At 42.1% G+C, this 26,298-nt stretch overlaps 1 protein-coding gene and 1 long non-coding RNA gene across 3 annotated transcripts; one reads left to right on the top strand and one right to left on the bottom strand.

Moving 5' to 3' along the window:
• Window positions 1–3,667: 3,667 nt before the first annotated feature.
• On the top strand, window positions 3,668–4,563 carry LOC139768472 (uncharacterized). Its single transcript, XR_011717367.1, has 3 exons — window positions 3,668–4,033; window positions 4,135–4,259; window positions 4,519–4,563. It is a non-coding gene; the product is annotated as an uncharacterized lncRNA (long non-coding RNA).
• An 826-nt stretch (window positions 4,564–5,389) lies between these two features.
• On the bottom strand, window positions 5,390–24,744 carry Root (ciliary rootlet coiled-coil, rootletin). Of its 2 annotated transcripts, none has more exons than XM_071698606.1 (27): window positions 24,375–24,744; window positions 18,433–18,525; window positions 17,306–17,527; window positions 17,004–17,206; window positions 16,344–16,728; window positions 16,099–16,254; window positions 15,724–16,026; window positions 15,396–15,632; window positions 15,188–15,324; window positions 14,944–15,104; window positions 14,745–14,875; window positions 14,311–14,673; window positions 13,866–14,225; window positions 13,548–13,740; window positions 13,038–13,397; window positions 12,765–12,950; window positions 12,447–12,691; window positions 12,162–12,377; window positions 11,880–12,081; window positions 11,676–11,788; window positions 11,414–11,590; window positions 11,238–11,345; window positions 10,984–11,163; window positions 10,604–10,816; window positions 10,232–10,537; window positions 9,751–10,137; window positions 5,390–9,626 (listed from the first exon to the last, which is right to left on the bottom strand). In XM_071698606.1, the coding sequence occupies exons 1-27, from the start codon at window positions 24,381–24,383 to the stop codon at window positions 9,348–9,350; spliced, it is 5,925 nt and encodes a 1,974-aa protein (XP_071554707.1). In that variant the 5' UTR covers window positions 24,384–24,744; the 3' UTR covers window positions 5,390–9,347. The 2 variants fall into 2 exon arrangements, with proteins under 2 accessions (XP_071554707.1, XP_071554708.1); XM_071698607.1 differs by lacking the exon at window positions 24,375–24,744 and adding an exon at window positions 19,456–19,515.
• Window positions 24,745–26,298: the final 1,554 nt, after the last annotated feature.

Genomic DNA, 26,298 nt, shown 5'->3' with positions numbered 1-26,298 from the left:
GGTCCGTCGCGTGTCCCCCCGCCGCGCCGCGGGACATTCATACCGTTCGCTCGCTCGTACGGTCCGTCGCGTGTCCCCCCGCCGCGCCGCGGGACATTCATACCGTTCGCTCGCTCGTACGGTCCGTCGCGTGTCCCCCCGCCGCGCCGCGGGACATTCATACCGTTCGCTCGCTCGTACGGTCCGTCGCGTGTCCCCCCGCCGCGCCGCGGGACATTCATACCGTTCGCTCGCTCGTACGGTCCGTCGCGTGTCCCCCCGCCGCGCCGCGGGACATTCATACCGTTCGCTCGCTCGTACGGTCCGTCGCGTGTCCCCCCGCCGCGCCGCGGGACATTCATACCGTTCGCTCGCTCGTACGGTCCGTCGCGTGTCCCCCCGCCGCGCCGCGGGACATTCATACCGTTCGCTCGCTCGTACGGTCCGTCGCGTGTCCCCCCGCCGCGCCGCGGGACATTCATACCGTTCGCTCGCTCGTACGGTCCGTCGCGTGTCCCCCCGCCGCGCCGCGGGACATTCATACCGTTCGCTCGCTCGTACGGTCCGTCGCGTGTCCCCCCGCCGCGCCGCGGGACATTCATACCGTTCGCTCGCTCGTACGGTCCGTCGCGTGTCCCCCCGCCGCGCCGCGGGACATTCATACCGTTCGCTCGCTCGTACGGTCCGTCGCGTGTCCCCCCGCCGCGCCGCGGGACATTCATACCGTTCGCTCGCTCGTACGGTCCGTCGCGTGTCCCCCCGCCGCGCCGCGGGACATTCATACCGTTCGCTCGCTCGTACGGTCCGTCGCGTGTCCCCCCGCCGCGCCGCGGGACATTCATACCGTTCGCTCGCTCGTACGGTCCGTCGCGTGTCCCCCCGCCGCGCCGCGGGACATTCATACCGTTCGCTCGCTCGTACGGTCCGTCGCGTGTCCCCCCGCCGCGCCGCGGGACATTCATACCGTTCGCTCGCTCGTACGGTCCGTCGCGTGTCCCCCCGCCGCGCCGCGGGACATTCATACCGTTCGCTCGCTCGTACGGTCCGTCGCGTGTCCCCCCGCCGCGCCGCGGGACATTCATACCGTTCGCTCGCTCGTACGGTCCGTCGCGTGTCCCCCCGCCGCGCCGCGGGACATTCATACCGTTCGCTCGCTCGTACGGTCCGTCGCGTGTCCCCCCGCCGCGCCGCGGGACATTCATACCGTTCGCTCGCTCGTACGGTCCGTCGCGTGTCCCCCCGCCGCGCCGCGGGACATTCATACCGTTCGCTCGCTCGTACGGTCCGTCGCGTGTCCCCCCGCCGCGCCGCGGGACATTCATACCGTTCGCTCGCTCGTACGGTCCGTCGCGTGTCCCCCCGCCGCGCCGCGGGACATTCATACCGTTCGCTCGCTCGTACGGTCCGTCGCGTGTCCCCCCGCCGCGCCGCGGGACATTCATACCGTTCGCTCGCTCGTACGGTCCGTCGCGTGTCCCCCCGCCGCGCCGCGGGACATTCATACCGTTCGCTCGCTCGTACGGTCCGTCGCGTGTCCCCCCGCCGCGCCGCGGGACATTCATACCGTTCGCTCGCTCGTACGGTCCGTCGCGTGTCCCCCCGCCGCGCCGCGGGACATTCATACCGTTCGCTCGCTCGTACGGTCCGTCGCGTGTCCCCCCGCCGCGCCGCGGGACATTCATACCGTTCGCTCGCTCGTACGGTCCGTCGCGTGTCCCCCCGCCGCGCCGCGGGACATTCATACCGTTCGCTCGCTCGTACGGTCCGTCGCGTGTCCCCCCGCCGCGCCGCGGGACATTCATACCGTTCGCTCGCTCGTACGGTCCGTCGCGTGTCCCCCCGCCGCGCCGCGGGACATTCATACCGTTCGCTCGCTCGTACGGTCCGTCGCGTGTCCCCCCGCCGCGCCGCGGGACATTCATACCGTTCGCTCGCTCATACGGTCCGTCGCGTGTCCCCCCGCCGCGCCGCGGGACATTCATACCGTTCGCTCGCTCATACGGTCCGTCGCGTGTCCCCCCGCCGCGCCGCGGGACATTCATACCGTTCGCTCGCTCATACGGTCCGTCGCGTGTCCCCCCGCCGCGCCGCGGGACATTCATACCGTTCGCTCGCTCATACGGTCCGTCGCGTGTCCCCCCGCCGCGCCGCGGGACATTCATACCGTTCGCTCGCTCATACGGTCCGTCGCGTGTCCCCCCGCCGCGCCGCGGGACATTCATACCGTTCGCTCGCTCATACGGTCCGTCGCGTGTCCCCCCGCCGCGCCGCGGGACATTCATACCGTTCGCTCGCTCATACGGTCCGTCGCGTGTCCCCCCGCCGCGCCGCGGGACATTCATACCGTTCGCTCGCTCATACGGTCCGTCGCGTGTCCCCCCGCCGCGCCGCGGGACATTCATACCGTTCGCTCGCTCATACGGTCCGTCGCGTGTCCCCCCGCCGCGCCGCGGGACATTCATACCGTTCGCTCGCTCATACGGTCCGTCGCGTGTCCCCCCGCCGCGCCGCGGGACATTCATACCGTTCGCTCGCTCATACGGTCCGTCGCGTGTCCCCCCGCCGCGCCGCGGGACATTCATACCGTTCGCTCGCTCATACGGTCCGTCGCGTGTCCCCCCGCCGCGCCGCGGGACATTCATACCGTTCGCTCGCTCATACGGTCCGTCGCGTGTCCCCCCGCCGCGCCGCGGGACATTCATACCGTTCGCTCGCTCATACGGTCCGTCGCGTGTCCCCCCGCCGCGCCGCGGGACATTCATACCGTTCGCTCGCTCATACGGTCCGTCGCGTGTCCCCCCGCCGCGCCGCGGGACATTCATACCGTTCGCTCGCTCATACGGTCCGTCGCGTGTCCCCCCGCCGCGCCGCGGGACATTCATACCGTTCGCTCGCTCATACGGTCCGTCGCGTGTCCCCCCGCCGCGCCGCGGGACATTCATACCGTTCGCTCGCTCATACGGTCCGTCGCGTGTCCCCCCGCCGCGCCGCGGGACATTCATACCGTTCGCTCGCTCATACGGTCCGTCGCGTGTCCCCCCGCCGCGCCGCGGGACATTCATACCGTTCGCTCGCTCATACGGTCCGTCGCGTGTCCCCCCGCCGCGCCGCGGGACATTCATACCGTTCGCTCGCTCATACGGTCCGTCGCGTGTCCCCCCGCCGCGCCGCGGGACATTCATACCGTTCGCTCGCTCATACGGTCCGTCGCGTGTCCCCCCGCCGCGCCGCGGGACATTCATACCGTTCGCTCGCTCATACGGTCCGTCGCGTGTCCCCCCGCCGCGCCGCGGGACATTCATACCGTTCGCTCGCTCATACGGTCCGTCGCGTGTCCCCCCGCCGCGCCGCGGGACATTCATACCGTTCGCTCGCTCATACGGTCCGTCGCGTGTCCCCCCGCCGCGCCGCGGGACATTCATACCGTTCGCTCGCTCATACGGTCCGTCGCGTGTCCCCCCGCCGCGCCGCGGGACATTCATACCGTTCGCTCGCTCATACGGTCCGTCGCGTGTCCCCCCGCCGCGCCGCGGGACATTCATACCGTTCGCTCGCTCATACGGTCCGTCGCGTGTCCCCCCGCCGCGCCGCGGGACATTCATACCGTTCGCTCGCTCATACGGTCCGTCGCGTGTCCCCCCGCCGCGCCGCGGGACATTCATACCGTTCGCTCGCTCATACGGTCCGTCGCGTGTCCCCCCGCCGCGCCGCGGGACATTCATACCGTTCGCTCGCTCATACGGTCCGTCGCGTGTCCCCCCGCCGCGCCGCGGGACATTCATACCGTTCGCTCGCTCATACGGTCCGTCGCGTGTCCCCCCGCCGCGCCGCGGGACATTCATACCGTTCGCTCGCTCATACGGTCCGTCGCGCGTCAACGCTTACGCTTACAAAGTTACTTAATCGAATCGTTCATTTGAATGTTTCAGAAAATAACGACGCAGAAGATGACATCGGATCAGCGAGGGAATCCTGCGAAGCTGACATCCCGAGCAGCCTGAGAGGAGGAGGAGGCCTAGGATAGGCATCGGGCATCGGCGTACCAACACTTCTGGTAAGTGTTACTTTTCATTTTTTTTAAAGATATTATAAAATCCCTCTTTGTGCTTATTCAGTTCCTACATTAAACATTAATAGTTCATTTGAATGTTTCAGAAAATAACGACGCAGAAGATGACATCGGAGCAGCGAGGGAATCCTGCGAAGCTGACATCCCGAGCAGCCTGAGAGGAGGAGGAGGCCTAGGATAGGCATCGGGCATCGGCGTACCAACACTTCTGGTAAGTGTTACTTTTCATTTTTTTTAAAGATATTATAAAATCCCTCTTTGTGCTTATTCAGTTCCTACATTAAACATTCCGTGTTTCGGAATTTAAATTAGTAAAAAAAAATATTTTGAAAAATTTGATTTAAGTTTATTCTAACGTAGAAACCTTTTTCGAAGAAGTAATTCAAAATATAATATTAATCTGAATAACGAATAAGATGTTCGATGCGCGTGACACGTATTTAATCGATTCGATTATTTTTATGTTACAGAAAATATCCGCGCGGGAAGGAGCATCATTTTCGCATCGAGGGAACATGAGTGACATCCCGAGCAGCCTGAGAGGAGGTGGAGGCCTGGAAGAGGCATCAGGCGCCGGCGGAACAACATGCGGTATATATAATTGGTTTATACATATTGTGTCTTTCGCGGAAAGTTTAACCAATCGGTTTTTCAATCGAATAGTAAAGATAGTCAGAGAGTAGAAATTAAAAAAGAGTTTAATTTTTTAAATTCTATTTTGAATTCTTGTGTTCAGTAAATAGAGTATACTTTCAAGAAATTAAACGTGTTTTTTTATTAAATTTATTTAATTAAAAGAAATATAGAATTCCGTGTTTTACCTTCGGTAATTATTTTTCGAAATACAGACTGTCTCTTTTCTTCCCTGCTCTAATCTGGATTATATGTTTGATTGTTACAGAATCATCGTAGCGACGTTGCAGATACAGCTCCGCTAAAAAAGACTTTTTTAAACGGGAGTGCCGTACAGTATCGCCCGAGAAAGACTTTTACTGAAATTAGTCCGCGCGCGATTGTAGTTCATTATCCGCGAGTGTTTCTCGCGAGTGTCCTGTGCGGCGGGAGGAGGAGGCCTGACGTCCTGAGAGGAGGAGGAGGTCTGGGAGAGACATCGGGCCCCGGCGGAGCAACTTTGGGGTGAGTTATCATCTCTTATGTGCATAATATAATTCTCATTTATTTAGCTTGTTTTATCTCGATAAGTTAAGAAATAGAGAAAGAGAAATTATCTAAAATTTTATTCTTGTAAAGATCTTTTTCGGTAAATAGATAATTGTATCGCTAAATATTTTATTGAAAGACGAATTAGAGGCGCGTAAGAATTAATTTTTGAAATATTGATCATTTTGAGCGCTTTTTTAATTTAAATCTTATGTTTGTATGTTACAGTATCACCGTAGCTACGTGGTTGCATAACTCCGCCCGTTGCGCATCGAATCGGTGAGTCAATGAGAAATTTTTTTATTGAGGTACGAATCTACGAATAATTAAATATAGAGCAATAATATATCTCGGTACATGTCGAATTACAATAATTTGTAGTATGCAAATATTACATTTCGTAGATCCATTGCCTTAAAATGGATGGGCTAAAATTGATTATGGGAAATATTTAATCTTGGTATCATTTGTATATTGTTGTATTTATTGATTGTTATTGATTTATTGTGCGATTGTGCTTGAGGAAATACTCGCACACTTCGCACGCACCGAGCTCGCGAAGAACTCATTAAATTATGTTAACGAACTGCCGTGTTTTATATAAATACTTTTGAATAAAATTTTTAAGTACATAATAAATTAAATTTTTGAATTTTTTATTACATAGATCACTTCTATTTAAAACTAGAGTAAATAATAAATATTTTAGAAACACAAGAGAAACAAAAAGTAAAATAATTCTCTAATAATTAAAGTAATGATTTTTTAAATACAAATTCTTTTTAGATTTCTTTAAAGAATTATTTTTGTAACATTATATATATATTTTTTTTTCTTAAACAAAAGAGATAATAAGTAAAATATTGTGTTAAAGTTAGATGTTATAAGAAAAAGTATTTTCACAACACCTCTACGGAAAGTTCGACTTTCCATGCCTGTAGAGAGGGGCGAAAGCGGTCAATTTCACGCCAAGGCGGCATAGCGGGCGGAAAGTAACCACTTTCCTCCCTAGGGCGGAAAGTGACCACTTTCCACCCGCTAAACAGGGAGGAAAGTTGTTACTTTCCTCCCTGGGGAGGAAAGTGGTTACTTTCCTCCCTGGGGAGGAAAGTGGTTACTTTCCGCCCGCTATGCCGCCTTGGCGTGAAATTGACCACTCTCGCCTCTCTCTAGGCATGGAAGTCGAACTTTACGTAAAGGTATTGTGAAAAATATCGTGTGCACCTCGGGGCAAAAGCTTTTTCAGACTCGTGTGATTGCCGCCCTCGCCTTCGGCTCGGGCGGCAAACTTCACACTCGTCTGAAAAACGCTACTTTCGCCCCTTGGTGCACAATATACTATTGTAGATAGGGAAAAATTATGAGTTAGGATGTGTTTTATTTATACCTACCCATTTATTCATTTCCATATATTTAACCAAGATTAAATATTTATAAATCGATGCAAGAAAGCAATATATAGATATATTTAGAATTTATTTGATAGAAAACGTGATAATTGTTATTTATTACTAAAATTTATTTTAACAAAGCATCGATTTTACCCTAATTTTTTGTAGCCTATCCATCTATTTTTGATTGAAAAATTGGTTTTATGTTAGATAATGTCAAGTAATATGACGTGAGATTCTAAATATTCTGTCGAGATACTGAAAATTTAAATTATTTTAGAACTGATGATATAGTACAATTATTCAGTTTTGCAATAATAAATAACTACGTTATATCAAAAATAATTTTGATAGAAAGTGATAGAAAAATATAACGAGATACATTTATATCGATAATCGTAAAATAAAGATTTGCATATATATTATATAATTATTTAATTATAACAATGCGGTTATTGATTAATTATAATATCAATCGTGCGGGAAGTTTCTTTTTTTCGGATCTCACGTCATTTATTCTGTACCTATATCTTATTTGATACATTTTCGAGATGCGTACCGCATGAACAACATGCATAATAACGCATCTTTGTGTTTTCGCGGTCGGTTTTTCGAGAAATTTTTCATTATTAATTTTTTAATTTCGTCTACATTATAAATTCTAATTTTTCGCGGGATATAATTGAGACATTCATATAACGTAATATTCATAGAACGCGAAGTAAAATTTTTGTCTGTACTTGATTACAATTTTAAATTAAAAGAACGAGTTACAAAGAAACGGACAATCAATATTCTCAAGTAAATAACGGAATTAGTAATATAGAAATATTTTTGATCAACCTTGCGTGCAGTCATTTTATAAATTAATATTTTTTGGTAAATTAACATCTCGTTGTGCATTTTTTGATACGATCGATGCTCGCGTGTAATTCGAATCGTATTCGAACGTATGCATATAATATTACTTGTCGGCGATAATAATGATCCGACACTGGAAGGAATTTTCTCCTTTCTTCTGAAGAGGAAATACAGTTGGAACGCGCGGTAGCGGTGAGTGATATTTAATTTCACAAATATATAACTTAATGGTATAACAATATTATTCTCAAGATCTGCAATGCTGTATATATATAGATATATATATATTTCTAAAAATGTGAACGTGAATATAAAACACGATTTAACGATGTCACAACATACAATATTTCTACATGACTCCGTATCTAAAAGCGCCCTTTTTTCAATAAACTCTCATTTCAGTTAAACACAGCGTGAAAATACATTTGCTACATTATTATTAATGACAATGCTTGATTTATGAGCTCGAGATGCGACATTGAAAAAAAATAAAACGCTGATTTCGCCGAGAGGATCGGTTTTCCTCGTGCGGATGATCGAACCAACTTAAAACTCCCTGACAATCGGTTCTTTCGGAAATTTTTCTTGTTCGAGAGTATTAAAATGGTATTTTAATATTTTCCTTGACGCTTTTCGGCCATTCCGTATCACAACGCCGGACGGCTCAACCGAGGCAGGCTACATTTAGGCTACATTTGCAGGACTGGATGTCTATATTCTCAATAATAAAGAACAGACACAGTCCGTCTCGCTGTTCATCTATGTCTGTACTTTTTTAAGTATCTCCCCGCTCCTCCCTATTACAGCATGCTTTTTACGTTAGTAAATGTACTCAGTGGCTTTGCATCTATCTGCATAATCGGAAGCGTAATCTCTATACAATGCTCCTGTTTGCTGATTTACTTTGGTCTCGGTACGAGACTAAACATAGCATTTTCTCTTTACTGTTGCCGCCTACTTTTATAAGCATTTCTCGTTATATGATTCACCAACTTTACTCTTTCAACATATCCTTTCTGTCACAAAATGAATTTAAGTATCATACGTACATGTCAATGTCTAAAGTAAATAAACTCGTACGTTTAAATTGGTCAGTATATAACGATACTGATGGACGGATTGTGGACTAGTATTCATTTCAATAGACTAGTATACTACTTAATTTATATTTTATACGATAATTAACACTGTTTGCTGTTAAAATCTTTGTTAAGGATCTTAAATAATAATTTATACGTTAATACTTTTTTTTTTAGATGAAATGTTATGGATTATAATGAGATGCAACGATTTCTTTTTATAGTCGATAGAATCGAGGTAGTGAAACAAAGTTGCAAATATTACTATTAATTTAGCAATCTCGTAAAATGTACGCATATCACAAAAACTTTCACATATATCATGCGTAAAACTGTATGAAATACGTCTGGATCTATCGTAATGTTAATCATTGGAAGCATAAAATTTGTATAAAGTAAAATGGTAAAAAATTCAATATATATTCAATGTAAAAAATTGTATATCAAATGAAATATAGTCATCGAAAAATCCGCGATTGTCTCCCAATTATTTATAAGATATATCAAGAGGCGCTATGAATTCATCGCGGTAGTTTGATCATTTCGTATGCTTTCTCTAGTGATTTCAATATGCAATGCTCAAGCGCTCACTGAGCAATATTTTTATATATGTACGCGAGAGAGTTAATTGTACTCCATACCCTCAAGAAATATAACTTACAAGTACCCATATACTGATATAAATATCCAAGTGTAGTACTGTAGTATACAAGTACTGCGCTTAGAACATATAAGTACTACGCTTGATATATGTGTATATATACTGGCAGTTTTCAGAGAAAGTTCAGTCCGCGATTATTTCTTGCGTTATTTGAGCTGTGAAGGGGTGCTGGATCTGTAAGACAGTGGGGCGGGTAAAGCTAATGACGGCGGTAAACTAGCGGTGCTCGTCAGGGTAGAGTCCAATTTACGCGCTTCGTGTTCCAATAACACCGCGTCCAGCGACGGATCCTGCGCCACGGTTCTCAAAGAGTCGCCCAATGCTTGTCGCAATTGTTGCATTTCTCTACCGGCTCGCGAACTCCGTAAAACGTACAGTTGCCTGCGCTTTATCTCTTGATTGAGCTGCTCCCGCAATAATTGTATCTGCGACAAAATATACGTTTCATTTATATGAATTTACGAATTACGAATATTAAGATGACGACAGATTTTATGGATACACAGTGTACTATATTACAAAAACAATATGAATATGCAAAATATATACCTGATTTTCCAAACGCGATACTTGCTGACGATGGCTCTGTTCTCTTGCCTCCAATAATTTCTCGGCTTGCAGTTGCGCGGCTCTAATCCGTTCTAATTCTCCGCATCTATCACGACTCGTGTCCAATAACGAATGAGAGGAATGGATGTAAGTTGATTTCAGGCGTATAAGCTCGGCCTCCTTCTCCGCTAATTGGGTCTCCAATTTGCGTACCTTTAATCTTAATTCTCTATTTTCATGCTCCAAATTGTCGAGGCTGTAACTAGTGCCCAGAAGTTCTATATGTGCCTTTTCCGGACGCTCGTAACTCTTGCTTCGCATACAACTAGACTTGCACGAAGCGATCTGGCGCTCTAAATTACGTTTGTCAGCTTCTAATAGCTTTACCTAACGAAAAGATATATATTTCGTAAATATGAAAAATTCAATTTATGTGTACCATTCCTTGGCGCTTGCAACATTTGTCTACAAAACATCTTACCTTGTCGTTGAGAGCATCTACTTTTCCCCTCATTTCGCTTCTTTCTCTTTGAACAGTTTGCAATTGACGCAATAGTTCTTCGTCTTTAGCCGCCCCGCCTTCTGGTGGCCATGTAGACAATCTTAATTGCGATTCTAAAGCTGATCGTTGTACCTCATTATTAGCTAGCTCGTTCTGCAGCCGTGCATTTTGATCAATCAACGATTGATTGGTATGTTTTAAATTGCTCAAGGCCTGCTGAGACGTTTCCAAACGTTCAGATAATATTCTACGATCATTTTCGGCATTCGAGAGTTGTTTCTGCAACTGAAATAAAATACATGTCGATTTATAGTTGGGGAGAGGGAGAAGCTTCCATTAGCAGACTCTTACCTGCTTGAGTTTTTCATTGTTACTTTGAGAGGAAGTAGTGATCTCCATTACGTTGTGTCGTAACAAATTTATTTCACTCTTAAGCTCGCTTTCCGTAGCCGATGCTTTTTCTAATGATAGTTTTAATTGTTCTATAGTAGATTTTAACGAAGCGCAACGTTCCTCTAAACTTGCTGTGGTACGGCTTTGTGTGTCAAAGCGGTCTTGCAGTTTCTAAAAAGAACAGCGTTTATGAAATTTATGTTTAAATTCCAAAAACCCTCTTTCTCTCGAAAATATATTGTCTTCGTGGATTTACATTATTAATATATTGATTCGAATATATTAACACTTTTTTCAAAATATAGATTGTTGTTTTAGTAATCGTGTTTCCACCTTACTTGAATATGCGCTTCTTTTTCTTGCAGCATCATTTGCAATCTTTGGAGATCGCCGTCTAGAGACATTCTGTGCAATTCCATTTCTGTCGCGCGAGAGTCGCTGTGACGGATTTCTTTCTGCAGATTACGCTTCTCCGTTTCCAATCTGTTTAATTCTTGCTTCATTTTCTCTAGTTTATCCTAAACAAACGCAAAGTTATATGCACTGAGAGATTGTATATAGTGATTTTGAGAATATTTCTTCTAGATTGTACCTCGTACTGAGATTTTTCGTCTGACTCGGTACTCATCTTTATCTCTAAGGTTGTAAGCTTTTCACATAAATGCTCACATTCCTCTGTCTTTTGTTGAAGTGCGTCCAGCTGAAAACAAATAAAAATATTAACTCTTCCTTCCTTAGTGGAATGCAAGACATAGAAAAAAGATATACCTGCGCTTGATAGCCAGTTTGCGTTTGAGTTAGTTTTGCTTCGATAGATTTTTTCTCTTCCTGAAGCGTCCGAATATTAGTCAGAAGATTATTGACTTTTACATCCGTATTGCTTTGGTTTTCTTGAGACTCCTTCAGTTGCTTCTTCAAGCTATACAGTTCTGTTTTGTAATCATCCTATAACATTAAATCATCATAAACTTTATTATAACAAATTGGCCTATATAATTCACTTATGAATAATCGTCAAAGTTCAACGTACCCTCTCGCGTTCGATTTGAGCAACTTGTTGCATAAGCGATCGTACTCCTTTCCTAACGGCTTCAGGATCAACGTCCAGTATGATATCTCTGTTACTATCACCATGGTCTTGCGCTGGAATTAAAATACATATTAACTGCATTTTATGCACCGTGAGATAATAAATAGTATCATTGTTGTAGATCGAAATGAAAATTTTTATTACCACGTGCTGGAGACCATCTTCTCGAAGGGCTCATTAATTTAAACGGCATGTTTACGCTTCCATCCATTTGAATACCGGCGATACGGCGTAGCGTGGAACCCACACTGCTCAGTTTCTGCTCTACTTCCTTCTTAGCAGTCTCCAATTGCGACAATTGGGCGTCGAGTGCTCTTACCCTGCCTTCGGATCCTCCGAGGCGTGCCTGAAATCAGAAATACATCCTTAATTCTCGGTGCGAACCGAAACGCGAACTTTTCGTTTTGCCTTCCTCGAAAATTATACCTTTAGCTCTTGAAGTTGCTGCGTGGCATCGGCCAAGCAAACTTCCAGATTATGTTTCTGATCTTCCAATTTTCTTTCGCGACAGCGGCTATCCTCGAGCCGCACCAGCAACTCTTGCTCTCGGGCACGCCACCGTTCATCTTCTTCATCCGCTCGCGCGCGTAGTTTTCCAAGTTCTTGCCGCGTAACTTCCAAACTGTTATCCAAGTCGATTACCTGCAACAATAAGATTCGTCTTATTGACTGAAATCGAATATACGTAGAAGGACCCGCGCGTTTCTTCACCTGTTTCTTCACTTGATGCAATTGCAATTGTATTCGCTCTCTCTCCTCGATCTCGTTAGCAAGTCTGGCCTGCAGCTCCTTTTCTTCGTTTTGAGCCTGGGCATTGTTCTCGTGGCATTTCTGTAACTCGTCCTGCGTGAAGCGAAGTTGCTGCTGCAGTTGTAACGCGTCGCGTTCCATGTCGCGTACTTGCGCCTGCAGACGCGTCCTCTCAACGTCCATGGTCGCTTTCGTGTCTTCCAATGCTAAACACGGACATTTTAGCAGCTACTCCGAATCACTAAACGCATCTATATACTACGAAAAGAAAATACTGACTTGCTATTTTCTGGTACGATTCCTCCAACGTTCTTCCTTGTTCCCTTCTTTCGCTCTCAATTTGCTTAACGTGTTCCCGCAACTCCTTGTTACTGTTGTTGTATTTTTCTTTCTCATACGTGGTATCCGCTAATTGTCTTCGTACGTCAACTAACTCTTTGCGCATCGTCTCATTAACATTGTCAGCTGCAATAAAATAATAAGTTGATTATAATAACGATAATAATATTGATCGAGAATTGAAACAGAAAATTGGGAAAGAAAATTCATTACAGTCTTTGAGTTTCCTAATAGTATCGTGTAATTGATTTTGCAGGCCGTCTACTTTATCCTCCGTCATGTGCAGTTGAACTTGCAATTCTTCGACTTCTCGTTGCGTGGACTCCCGTTCCTTCCAAAGCTCCTCTATCTTTAAGTCAAGTTTCATTTTTTCCTCGTTAGCTCTCAACTTCGTTTCGTCCAACTTTGTTTTGAGACGATTTAATTCGTCGCGCAATTGATTCGTATTATTTCGTTCTTGCTCGGCGCGCGCTGCGGCCTCTCTTCTAACACGTTCCAAAGTGTTCTTTTCTTCTTCTAATTCACGCATAATAGTGTCAATTTTTTCGATTAACGCCTGTTGGTCGTGATGAGCTATAACAAAATCAGATACATTTTAATATATTGATAATACGACATAAAACATCATATTTACATACATATTATTGTGTTATACAATATATATTAAAAGTATTGATCTTATAAAGACAATTAAGACTTAATTAAAAACATTTAATTGCACACCTATTAAAAGTGCCTGTTGTTTATCATTCTCGGCTCTAAGAAGCGCTTCCTCATGCTGCTTACACAAATTCTCTATGTGTTGCTGCAACTCCTCTATTCGCTGTTGCAACTGATTAATTTCTTCATTTTTGTCTCCTTCCACTTGTAATAAAGACTGTTGTAACCGTTTCTCTAAAGTTATTCTTACTTGTTCCTAAAGATAATGAAGAAAAATAGACAAAGAATGAATATATATACATATATATATAATATATTATAGAAATAACATAATGAATTAGACAAGAAAAGTTCAAAATCTGTGAATAATTGATTAAATACCTTTTCGTCGTTTATCTTCTTTATGTTATCTTCCGATTGTCTCTTCATATTAGATATAATTTGTTGAAATTCTGCGATCTGATCGCCACTCTGTTGCGTAAGCGACTGTTTGATATCTTGCGCACGTTTTTCACTATTCTCCAATTCTTTTGTTAGTCGCGTCACCTGTCCCTTTAAGCTCTCCTGTTTTATTAATATCTCTTTCTGTTCTTTCTCTAACTGTGTCTTCTTGATATGTGTAGCTTCCAAATTGGTCTGTGTATCAAACAACACTCCTTCTAATATTTCTTTCTCGGTGCGCATTGAAGCAAGCTGCTCTTGCAATCTTTGAAATTCCTTTTCATTTGTTTCTAAGAGTACCTGTACAAACGAAAGAATTGCTTTATTTTAAAATTATAAATTTATATGTATAATATAGTATTAACGCAATTGTAATTATTCTTGCCTGTTTCTCTTCATTATCTTTCACAAGATCTTTCAAGTTTCTGTTTATTCGTGCATTCATTTCGTTGGACTGTTCTAATCTTTGCCTAAGTCTCATGAGCTCCTCGTTCAACGTTTCCTTCTTTCGCGCCAAGACCGATAATTGATTGCTTAAGTCGCTGCGTTCGCGTGTCACTTGACCCAATTCCATTTCCACCTTCTCCTTTTCAATCTCCAAAAATTTAATCTTTTCATTCAACATAACTTTCTCAGATTCCACGTCAAGCCGAGTTTGTTCGGCTTGCAGCAATTCCTTTCTTAATGAATTCAGATCCCCTTGTTGATCGATGCACTGATTTGCAAGCTTATTTCTCTCGTCTGTCATCTACAATAAATCTGTAGTTAATATCAAGTGTGTGTGTATACATATGTACTGGTGATAATGTTAGACGTTACTTTTTTCAATTCTTCCTGGAATCTTTGCTTATCTTGCTCATGATTAGAACACATTGTTTCCATCTTCATCAAAATCTCCTGTACGTCTGACTTTTCCAGTAGTACACGTTCCAGTTCCAACTCAAGATCACCTAAATTATTTACATTTATATCATAATTCATTTAAAGGCTATAATCTGTGAGTGAGAACACGGGATACCTTTGCTTTTTTCGATCTGAGAGATTAACCCGTCAGTTTCTAATTTTTGCTGTTCCAACATGTCCTTGGCAAGATAAGTTTTACTCAAATCTTCTCGCAACGTTAATAGCTCCTCTCTCATTTTACTGCATCTATCCTCCTCCGATCGTAAACTCAATTCCCTGGAAATCGTATTATAAAAAATATATGTAATAATTTGTGACATAATTGAAAGCGGTATATAAAATACAATTGATTTATTTACTTCAAATCAACATCCTCCGATATTCTGCCAAGCTCATTTTGTAAATACATTTTTTCATCTTCCAAATTGTCACACAGCTTTTGTAATTTGTTATTCGTCTTCTGAAGTTTCTCGTAATTATTTCTAAGAGCCTCCATCTATAATATAAACAATGTCAGTTAACTATAACAATGAACGTATATAGGAAAGATTAATTAATGGATCTTACCGTGCTATTAAGTTCCATTTTATTCTTATCCAACGCATTCTTCTCCAATTTCACAGTGTCGAAACTTTTCTGCAGCATGTCCTTCTCTTGATCTAGTTGTGCGCATTGCGAACGACATGTATCCAACTGAGAGATCAATTCTGCAACCTTCGTATTTAACATCTGAGCGTTTTCCTCCGCGGTGTCGCACTGCTTGCGCATTGCTAAAATCTGCTCCTTGTTCGTTTGTGATTTTATCTAACGTGAAAAATGTCATAGACAAGGCATAAATTGCGAGTAAAACTTCTTCGTTTTTTTTTATAAGATACCGCGTGGACGTTACACGTACCTGTAACTCGCGTATCGTTAACTGATATTTCTGCAGAGCCGCTCGTACCGCGCTTATAGTACTTTCGGCAAACGCCGGTATAGTGCTACCTCGCGTGCTTCTCTTCGGCGATCTCTGCTGGATCAGTCCACTGGGCGACAGGTGGATATGCGGGGATGCCTGTTTAGTGTCGGCGTCCCGACTTTCGGCGTCCTGAATCACGGCATGCGCGATATCTCGTAACGCGGATTCCAGTACCTCGATATCTTCCTGCATACGCACGCTTTGGCTCACTGCCGCCTCAGAAACGCCGCATCTTTCCTCCTACATTCCGAAAAGCACACCATCAAAATTAAATCTTGACATAAATTATATATGGGGTAAACTGATGCTTACTAAATTGCGGATTTCTCGAATAAGCTGATCTATCCGGTCGTCTTTGGTACGAATTTCATGCTGATCGGCAGCATGTTGTTGCTTGAGTGCCGTGATCTCTGTTTTTAGAACAATCACGGCGTGTTCCTCCTCCTGTTGTTGCATTTTCTGGGACGGCTAAATATAAAGTAGGGTACAATGTAAAATTTTAATCGCAAACGTAATTACAGATTGTATATAATTATCAACTCAATTATAGATCCTACCGTGGATTGCGCTGCAGTTGCTTGAAGCTTCATAGTGAAGATCGTACTATTGCACGCCGATGTCATTTCGTTAGACGATGAAATAATTTCGTTCCGTAGTTTGGATAGGTCCCTTTCCGTAGTAGATTTCATTTCTGCGAACATTCTTTTAACGGAGACGACATCACGCCACAGGTTCAGTAATCGGTTATGCTCAGAGATGTAATATTCATTGAATGCCTGTTCTTCTTCCTTCCACTCGTCTTCCTTAATAGCCAATTCCTCTCTCAATATGTCCCAATCGTTACTTAGTTTTTGTAAATCATTGGTTAGTGCCTCGTTTGTTTGATGAGACTCCTCGAGCTGATCTTTTAGGGATGCGTTAAGTTGCAAAAGTTCCTCACATCTATAAAAAAGAAACGTTTTTAAAATGCAGCACGATTCTACGTATCTATCTGATGTAGGGATGCTTAATGCTAATCTGTATCAGGGATTTGACAAATTGCAGTTTACATAATTATTATTATATGTTGAATTTTGTCGATAAAAAGTTTGTGGAATTTGTTATATAAATTCCTACATAAAAATATCTTCGTTATCTGCAAAGCTTAAAATATTTACTGTCTGATCTTTTACAGAAAAAAATTTGTTTACTCCCCGATCTATGTTATTTTTACGTACTTTCGCCGTTCATCTCCGAGCTTTTTCAAAGCAGTATCCAAGTCATGAATTTGCTCCTCGCGTATATCCCGAAGTGTTTGATGGGCAGCCTCTAGCACGGTGGTGGAGGACACTGTGCCTGTCGCTGGTTTACTAGAGTCGCACGGAATTGTCTCTGCCATCTGATTCTCCAGTTCCGAACACCTCTGTTTATACTGCAGAACCTGAAATACTTACAATTGTTATTTACTTATCATTGGCGAATCGTATTGTTCGCGCATCAACTAGATCTGTGTTTAATAAGGAAAACCAGCGATACTTGCTTTAGCTTGTAACCGCGAGACAAGAGCAGCTTGATGCTGTTGAGCCTGCCGATACGTGTCCAAACGTCTTTTGTAACTCGCGGTCTCTTCCTCCAAGCGATGACGGAGCTCATAATTTTGTCTGACTAGAGCGTCTGACGACAGATCTTCGTCACTATTTTGTTCCTCTATAGCACCCCCGCTGCGTGCAGAATCCATCTTACTCCCAGTACTTCGTTCCGTCTGTAAATACGTATAATTTTCTGTTCCATTTTATCACTGTAAAATCGTGTTCTGTTTTTATTGAATTAAAAAGTCTCTTTTATATTACTATCTCGCACCAGTACATTAAATTCTATTTTTCGGTAATTCGATATAAATATAAAAAAAATCAATGCAAGGAAGAGGAACTGCGTACGTACAAAATAAAACATGTTGTCAAGAAATTATTTACTTTGTAGATTTTTATTTAAAATTATATTTCATAATTAAGATATGATTTATTCCAATTCGAACTTATCCACAATTATTTTTAATATAGTATAAATAGATATTATATCGATAATTTATATAAATATACATAATAAATGTAAGGGGTGGCGTATCAAGAGCACACACGAAGTCATGTGCATCTTTAAATTTGGTTAGGGTTCTGTTTATTGTGTATTACGAGTTGCCACGGCAATGGTGACGTCAGATTCACTGGCGTAACGAATGGTAACGAACTGCTTCGCCGCCGTGGAAATTACGTATAGACAAAATTTTTATTAGCATATGTTATAATACAAAAATTTTATAAATCTGAACTCATACATAGAATTTTATTTTAAATTAAACGTAAACCAATTTTGATTTATAATACAAAGTATAATTTTAAATCACAATAATTGTATACGTTTGTGCGTACATCATCCGCACATACTGTTCTATCTCTTTATCGAAATTGAGAATGTTTTTTATATATATTAACGTTTTTTATATATAGATTAGTAAAGGCAATAAAATTATATATTCAATTAATTTAATTATATTCAAATTAAGAGAAAAATTCTTTTTATTCTATGTAATAATTTTAAGAAAAGCTCAAGCACTAATTTTTATATAGGACCGTCAGTGCATTTATGATGCGTTTTGTTTTTTTTTTTTACCTCCTTGGCTTTGGTGGAAGCTCTGAGAAACGGTGGCCGCCGCCTCTCCATCTGTCCCCGTGCCGATAATTGAGAAGTTCCTTTCGAAACTGGCTGCAACATATGCACAATTTCTTTCCATTAATTTGAATAGCGCGCTATTTCATATCTTTGCTTTAATCAAAAACTGCACAATTTATCTTCTAAATATTATTTCAAATACTTCCTACGTATTTGACGCATCTTTTTCGGACAATTCTGTAATTGATATTTTTCTGAATTTTTAACAAATTACGAGTTCGAGCTTATCGTCGTAATTGTAACTGACCCTGACCGTAGAATTGTTTTCTCATTTGAGATATTTTGACGAATAGATTAAGACTAATTAAGCTGATAAAACGCAACAGGACTAATTTGCATCCATCCGGTTTAAATTTTTTCGCTTGTAGATCGTTATCAGCTTCTATAATAGTTGAACCCGCGACCGCCGACATGTATTTCAACACATTTATAGTTACGATATCAGCTTATTTATTGACTGCAGCACGAAGGCAGTCTTTGCTATCAAAATACACCATTATCGTGATACGAAGACGAAACAAATTGGCGAAGTAGTTCTATATATTTTCTGTGTTTTGTCTCCGCTATTGCATCTTATATCTCGATCGTTTTTGGGTGAACACATTGCCGAGATAATGTCTAATTTATTTTTTTAGCTTTTACACGCGTTGGTTATAGTACATGTAAAATATATGTAGGAAATAACTCGTGTCTCTTGATATTATAATTATAATTGATCGAATTTCGCTTTAAATTAATTAATTTCATGCTATCGCGATGCTTGCAATTCAGAGTATAATATTAATAATAGGTAAAAAGAATGCATGGCAAGAACTTATAGTCTTTGATAATGTCAGTGATTGTTGTTAATTATCGGACAATTGTATAGTTTGTCAAGACAGACGTCCGCTTTATGATCATTACAATGGTTTTGAATGTATATATCAGTGGCGGTGAAACGCGGTATTAATGCATGAACCGGACCTGCGGTTTATCTCGCGGCAGTTATTAACCCAGCTGCTAAATTCTCATGAGGTGTTGGTAACCGTGTACGATCGCGCGAATAAATGGCTGCGGAACTGTACGTCGTAAGATCTACCCATAGAATCGAATCGATCGACTTCACCCTTCGCGCCTTTCAGCATCGTTCTAAATAAATCATTGTCCATGACGGGATATCGTAAATTTTAATGGCGTTTAAGGCAACCTCTAATAATCGTCGAGGGTTCAATAGATTTTATCCACCCGTTGTGGAGACCGCAGTTTTCAAAAAATTTCTGTGATTTGGAAACTCGATACAGCTTTCGCGTAAAAAAATATCTACCAAGATGTGTTCAAACGTTTTTCCATGACGCTAACGATAATACGTAAAAGAGTGACATACGATTGATATTCGCGCCGCGACGGTCAGGTTACTGAACGCCTCGAAAACTACAATCTAGGATAAACACGCAGAAATCATTAGGGTTCGATCAGTAGGACAAAGTCCATTCGAGGATGACGTTACTCATATGTAGAGACTGTAATGTGTCGCCGGTTCATGCGGCACATTTAAGTCATCGTGTACAACTTAAAGTCGTACAGAGGAAGTGTCTTCGTACGGGAAGTCGAGCCAGCGGTATATTCGCCAGTGATATCCTGGCGGACCAGGTTGGGCATATATCGATTGGTGCCATTCAGTGCCTGGCAGTGGGCTCGAGCTTCTTCTACTTCCCATTCGCTCAGATGCCAGATACTAAAGGCCCTTCGTAGGGAAGACAAAAAAATTAGACACGGACTCGCGCCGTACTCGAGTTAAAACGCTTTGCCCCAAAAGGGGGATCCAATTTCTCCGGGAAAGACCGTGGAAAATGAGAGGGAACGAGGAGCCAGTCATTTCGGCTCTTCTTTCGATTTACCTAACGATGTTGAGGACAATCTAATTATGATCGTTTAAGGGTGTTAAAAGTCATCGTATTACAAGATCGAGATAACTTCGAGTAGAGCGTTTTGCAGCGACGGTTTCTCTCCTCGCATAATTATTCCAGAAGAAAACGCGTAAATATCTCTTTTCGGCACTCCCTTATATCGCTGATTGATATAAATATGAACAATTATAAAACATGTCCCATCGTTTAGCTCCCGTTTATTGGAGGCGCACATGTCGTGCGGAACGTAGTTTAACATTGGACTTTGAGATCAACAATAATTTCAGATAATCGTATTTGTCACGAGTGACAAATGATGAAGTGCGGAAATGTCAGATTCAAAGTGCAAAACTTTGTTTCGGTATCAATAGCGACCCAGACTGGAGAGGCGTCTTCATTTATTATGTGTCTCATGATAGGCGGTATCTCGTAGGCAATAGCATTTTTTTTACGAAAGAGAGAAAGATACGCAAAAAAATATCGGTTTTTGAGTCCGATCACTCGCAGCCCTCGTGCCGATTGACAGCTGCGTCGTAGGAAGGTCGCTTCAACACGAGAAATATACGTGTGTAATTCCAACTTTGTTACGGAATCTGTTTCTGTTTTTTTTTCTGTCAAGGAATTTATGTCGCCGAGGTCTCATCGAGGGGCAGCAATCGAGGCGGATCGAGCCGTGTCTGCCTGCCCGTATCTAGCTGACAAGTATAAGTTTTTACAGACTATATGGCTTCGTGGGTCAGCGAGACCGTATCGTCTTTTCCCTCTTTCTCTCGGTCTTCTCGTTCCATCCCGCGACCCGATAAACACGCCTTTGGAGAAGTGTGTATGGATTTTTAACAGAATGGTGGAGTCCATGCATGCGTCTATGTTCTCCTTCTCCTTTCTCTTTTTTTTCCCGTTCACTCTTTTTCCCTTTCCGTTTCCGTCGAGGCGGGACAAAGTCGAGAATGCGATACCGAGAAATTTCACGTAAAAAAATGTAAAGGCCGAAGGCCTCGACGAAAGTCACGTAGCCCTGTTGTGCACGAAATTCGCGTAATCGGAAAGCGCGGATTTCGGCTAGTTCGGTTAGTTTCCCTCGATCGAGCATGAGGAAAGTATAGATAATACGCGAACGGGGCGGGATAATGATGGCCTACGTCCGCATCGCAACGTGAGAGAATTCACATCGACATGCGGACATTCGCGACAGTTTTGTAATGGATGGCCTATCTTTGCCCTTGATCATGTGCAGATTGCATCAATTCTCGTTTCGCTTTATCGTAAATGTGTCACGAACTTCATTAAGAGATCATCATATTATTATAAAACCGAGACATGCTCTTAGAGAACTTAGTAATCTTCGTACATATTCCAAAACATTTTGCGATGGCATGCTATCGCTTGCTGTACCGAAGGAAAAAATAAGAGATTACGGAAAATGTCTATGCTGCATATGTTAGATGTATCGTGCGCGAAACGTGATTTTGTTACACAGTGTCCTTACGATAACCGCGCTTTTGGATTTTCTAATAACATTTCAAAGCACTTCCATTAACGACTTCGATTTTTATCCAGTGTCGTTACAATCGATTTCATTCGTTTATTTGCGGATTTTGCTGCACTATCGGCACAATTTCATCATTCCGACGTGAAATCCCGAATAAATGAGAAAAAAGGGAAAAGCAAAACTGTTTCTTCATTTCTTATACGCGGAAATTACTCGTGGTCAATGTCCAGTGATTAAAATCCGAAGTCTAATATGCTAAAATGACATCACATGATTAATCGTGAAAATAAGAAATTGTAAGAAATTAAAAGTAATAAAAAAATTTGAATTAGACATCATTCTGTGTATATGTAAATATACGTGTGCATGTGTGTATATAAAATTAAACATTTTTGTTTATTTGACTTGAATGTTGCATCAGCGCAATTGATACACAATTATATAACGATGATGGACATTGCCCGCGGTGATCTGTAAACCGCAGCATTTTCGAAATTATGCAAATCACGGATATATGATAACGTGTCTTTTGCGATTCAAACTAAAGCGCATCCGGTATTTATAAAAGTCTGTGCGATTTCGATCGCGAAAGAAATTCTTACAATGAGATCGGCTTATTGGAGTCCTGCAAAACCCTCGAGGAAAAACGGTGTTACAGAGAATATTGTATACCCTGTCGCGTATGTTGTCATATCGATCGAGCTTCTCACACCGTGCTGAGTGTGTCAGTGCACGCGTGTTAAAGTGCGCAATTGGGTTTGCATTTCGTGTAGTATACGCATGTGAGTAAATACCACGCAATGTACGACATATGCGCATTTGCTTTATCATCATAGAAAATGAAACATGGTTTGAGGCCCGTTTTTTCGAAAGATTTGTATTTAATTGCGAGACTCATCGATGATGATGTTATAACGATCGCGAGGAAGAAAAAAGAATTATATGTGTCTTCGCCCAATAAAGAATCTTTGCTAAATATGACACGACGCGTAAATGTTTAATTTATTTGTCCAATTAAAAAAAGGCAGAGAGCAGATGCGCTTAGCTTTTAGCACGTGCTGAGAATTGTGCGCTAAGTGTGGAATACGTTTCTAAAAACGTTTTTATCTCGTGTATGTAGCATGTATGATGTATCGAGAACATATGTAGCAAATACATATGTGACTGGTGAATGAGGTTGCAACACGTGACAGAATGAACCCCAGTTCATGAATAGATTATTATGATTTTACGTCGACACCCCTCTTCACAACGAATGCGTCATACTCTGTAAAACTGCCCAGTGGTCACTCTCGATTTTACGATCAGGGATATTATTAAAGATTTGCACCAACATTTATCATCGGATCGAAAAAGTTTAAAATTTTAATAATTGAAAATGAAATTACTTATCAAAGTAATTTTTATTAATTAGAACTTCTGTTGATTACAATACTTTTTTTTATTTAGGAAAAAATTGCTCCTTTGAAGAAACTCCAAAAATCTACTTCAACTTTTTTTAAATATTATTAATTTAAAAGAAAATAGTACTAAAAAAGTATTCTTTCACATTTGTACATTGTTCATTGTACAAACGAATAAATATAAGAATTATTTTTCACACTACACGCGATGAATATAAAATCTCGAGGAATATATAGACAATAAATATCTCATATCTCATATCAGATGAATCGTGAGGGAATCAGACAGTAATAGGATCTCTTCTCCATACCACCAGTGTTTGTGCGGTTCGAGATAATGAAAGGAGTCAATCAACTCTCGCTGGCGTGGAACTAGTTAACCGATGTTGCTAACGATTTCATTTCTACGCTCTCAGCGAGCGCTTAACTGAACCTTACAGGACTAACCGCTTGTTTGAAGACCTGGTCGATCAATTGCGCGATAAGGGTGGCGTACGTAATTAGGCATTGGAAATCCATGTTTAATCGAGGGTTCAATTGTCTTTAGATCAGACGGTTCAATCTAAATAGAAACTTGGAAAACATGAAATGCTCATATCGTATTAATACTAACGAAATTACGAACGTAGTTATTAAAAATATAGATGTGTAATTATGAAAAAATAGAATTATTTTATTTACTTCGTGACAAATGCAATTGTTTAAATATCAAAAGGTTCAGCATTTCCTTGTTAATTTCTACAACATAATGCTTTATAAAAGCAGGTATTATTACAATGTATAATAAAAGACGGTAATCGATTTTAATTGCGCTTTCAGCTACCTACTTATTTCGTCACACTTCTCTTGAAACCTGAGAAAACACGCTTATTTTTTTATTTCAAATGCAGAAGCATATAAAAATCTAAAACAACAGATCTCTCTTTGACAATTCAATAACTTATTTATATGTATATTTAATAACATCTTGACCTAGAAAGCTTCAGAGTATTCTTTATTGGAAAATATTATTAAAAATTATTAATACATAATTAATAATTAATTAAAAATATATATTAATAACAGTTGAGATGCCAAGACAAAAGAACCATTAGTACAACTCACCCGCGGCATCTTTAAAGGATATTTCGATGTTCGAATTGGTGTCACGATGATTTCTCGCAAAAGAAGTTGGAAGCGAGTGCTTTCTTCGGCGACGAGGGAGGACAGCTGGCGGCGGTACGGTTTCCTCAGGGCTTCTCAGGGCCTAACAGCGGGGGTGCGGTCGCTTGCGTTCGCCACGGACGGCTGGACTTCACTGAGGCGCCGTCGACGAATCGGCGTCGCGACGCTTCTGCCGTCTTGTTCCTGCAGGGGATCCCACCGCGGGTGGCGGGATCGCGTGCCGCGCGCGGCGCCCACGAACGCCTGAACGCGGTTCCCGCAAGTCAACGGGGACGGGGGTGCCGTACGCGAGGGTGTCCCGGCACATGTATCCCCCCGCGTGCGCGGTGAACGAGGGCTGAGCAATGTAGACGTGGTGTGAACATTAGAGCCGGGAGAAGTCGAAATTTGCTATCTGGTTACGCGTAAACGAACAGAACGTTCAACTTGATATCTTATCAATTTTGTGATTGTAACTGCATATCGATCGCTTTAAAAGGATATGAAAATTTCAAATAATTTTAAAAAGATTACAAAGAAATAAGTTAAAGTCATATATAATGATATATATATAGATAGACGTGATGAATGAACGTTTGTTATTTGTGATCGGAAATTGTTATTCATAATATATATATTTTTTCTTTATTGACATATAAGGGATTAAGGCAAGAAATGGAAAAAAGTATCGATAATTTTTAGAATATATATTTATATATTTAATATATGTTTTACAGCATTTGATTGTAGAATATGATAATTTTTATACTCATAGAAGACACGTAATAAACACTAATTAATAATAATAACTTATATCATAATTAACATGAAATTTTAACTTTGCTTGCAGAATTACATGTTTTTCTTTTTGCCTCTCTGCCTTTCTTTTTCTTTCGGTAAAAAATTGTCTTTAAGTAAGCTTTTAATTATTTTAAAGCTGTCGCTTGTAAAATGAGAGAATTAAATTTCAAAGTATAAGGAATAGATATCGAAAATGTCCTCGAATATCCCGATGAACAGGCAATCCTTCTGTCTTCCGGATACCGCTTGACGTGCTCGCCTATCCGGACTAGCTGATCAAAACTTTCTTTTCGTGTAATTGCCCGAAGGAACGGATATCGTTTCGCATGTTCGATCACGTAATTATTTCCTGCACGCAGGGAAAATATATTTCTTTCGAAACTTGTCGATGGAGGCAATCCGCGAATGGTACACCCCTCTCTGGGGGGGTTGGCTCGTATTAAGCTTTTCCAATCTGGAGAATCGTCCCCGCGCCTTTCCACGTGGAACCCGACGCGGGTTCTGCTTATCGCTGTGGTCACGTCAGCTTGTTTTCGGAATTTGACCCACAAGGGATATATAGGTTACATGGTACCGTGCATTCGGAATACGATAATCCCTCCCCTCCCATCAATTTCTAGCAAAACTAAGTTTTCAACTTGATGTGAAATGATATATTAACTCCTACCATTGTCTTTTGATTACGGACCATAAAAATTAATTTTCCAATTTTCAGAATTAACTTTTTCTTCCTGAAATTAAAGATTCTCCTTAAGAGACAACCTCCTTAAGGGATGTTTTACGTGTAGGAAGATTTATTACGTTATCACATGCGCGAGACTAAATCTACCCTCGCCTAATTACGCGAAGCAGAGAACGAACATTGTAAATTAGAAAAATGTGCGGCTAATTGCTTGAGTTTATATTTTTATTATTCTTGTCAGAAGTAAAACCCCTATAAAATGATAGAAGATAGATTTACTATCGGAGGAGGCTCTATTTCCTGTCAGGAGGCGGTTCCATTTCTGTCAGTATTATCGGGACACGCGACGGGTTAACGTCCTGAATTACAACGGTGGTAAATCTATCTACAGATTTATTACGC

The sequence above is a fragment of the Temnothorax nylanderi genome, unplaced genomic scaffold (genome assembly GCF_030848795.1).
Source record: "Temnothorax nylanderi isolate EJ_2023f unplaced genomic scaffold, tnyl_v1.0 TNYL_tig0016_pilon, whole genome shotgun sequence".
Classification (NCBI taxonomy): Eukaryota; Metazoa; Arthropoda; class Insecta; order Hymenoptera; family Formicidae; genus Temnothorax; species Temnothorax nylanderi.
This window is presented reverse-complemented; position numbering and strand designations above follow the sequence as displayed.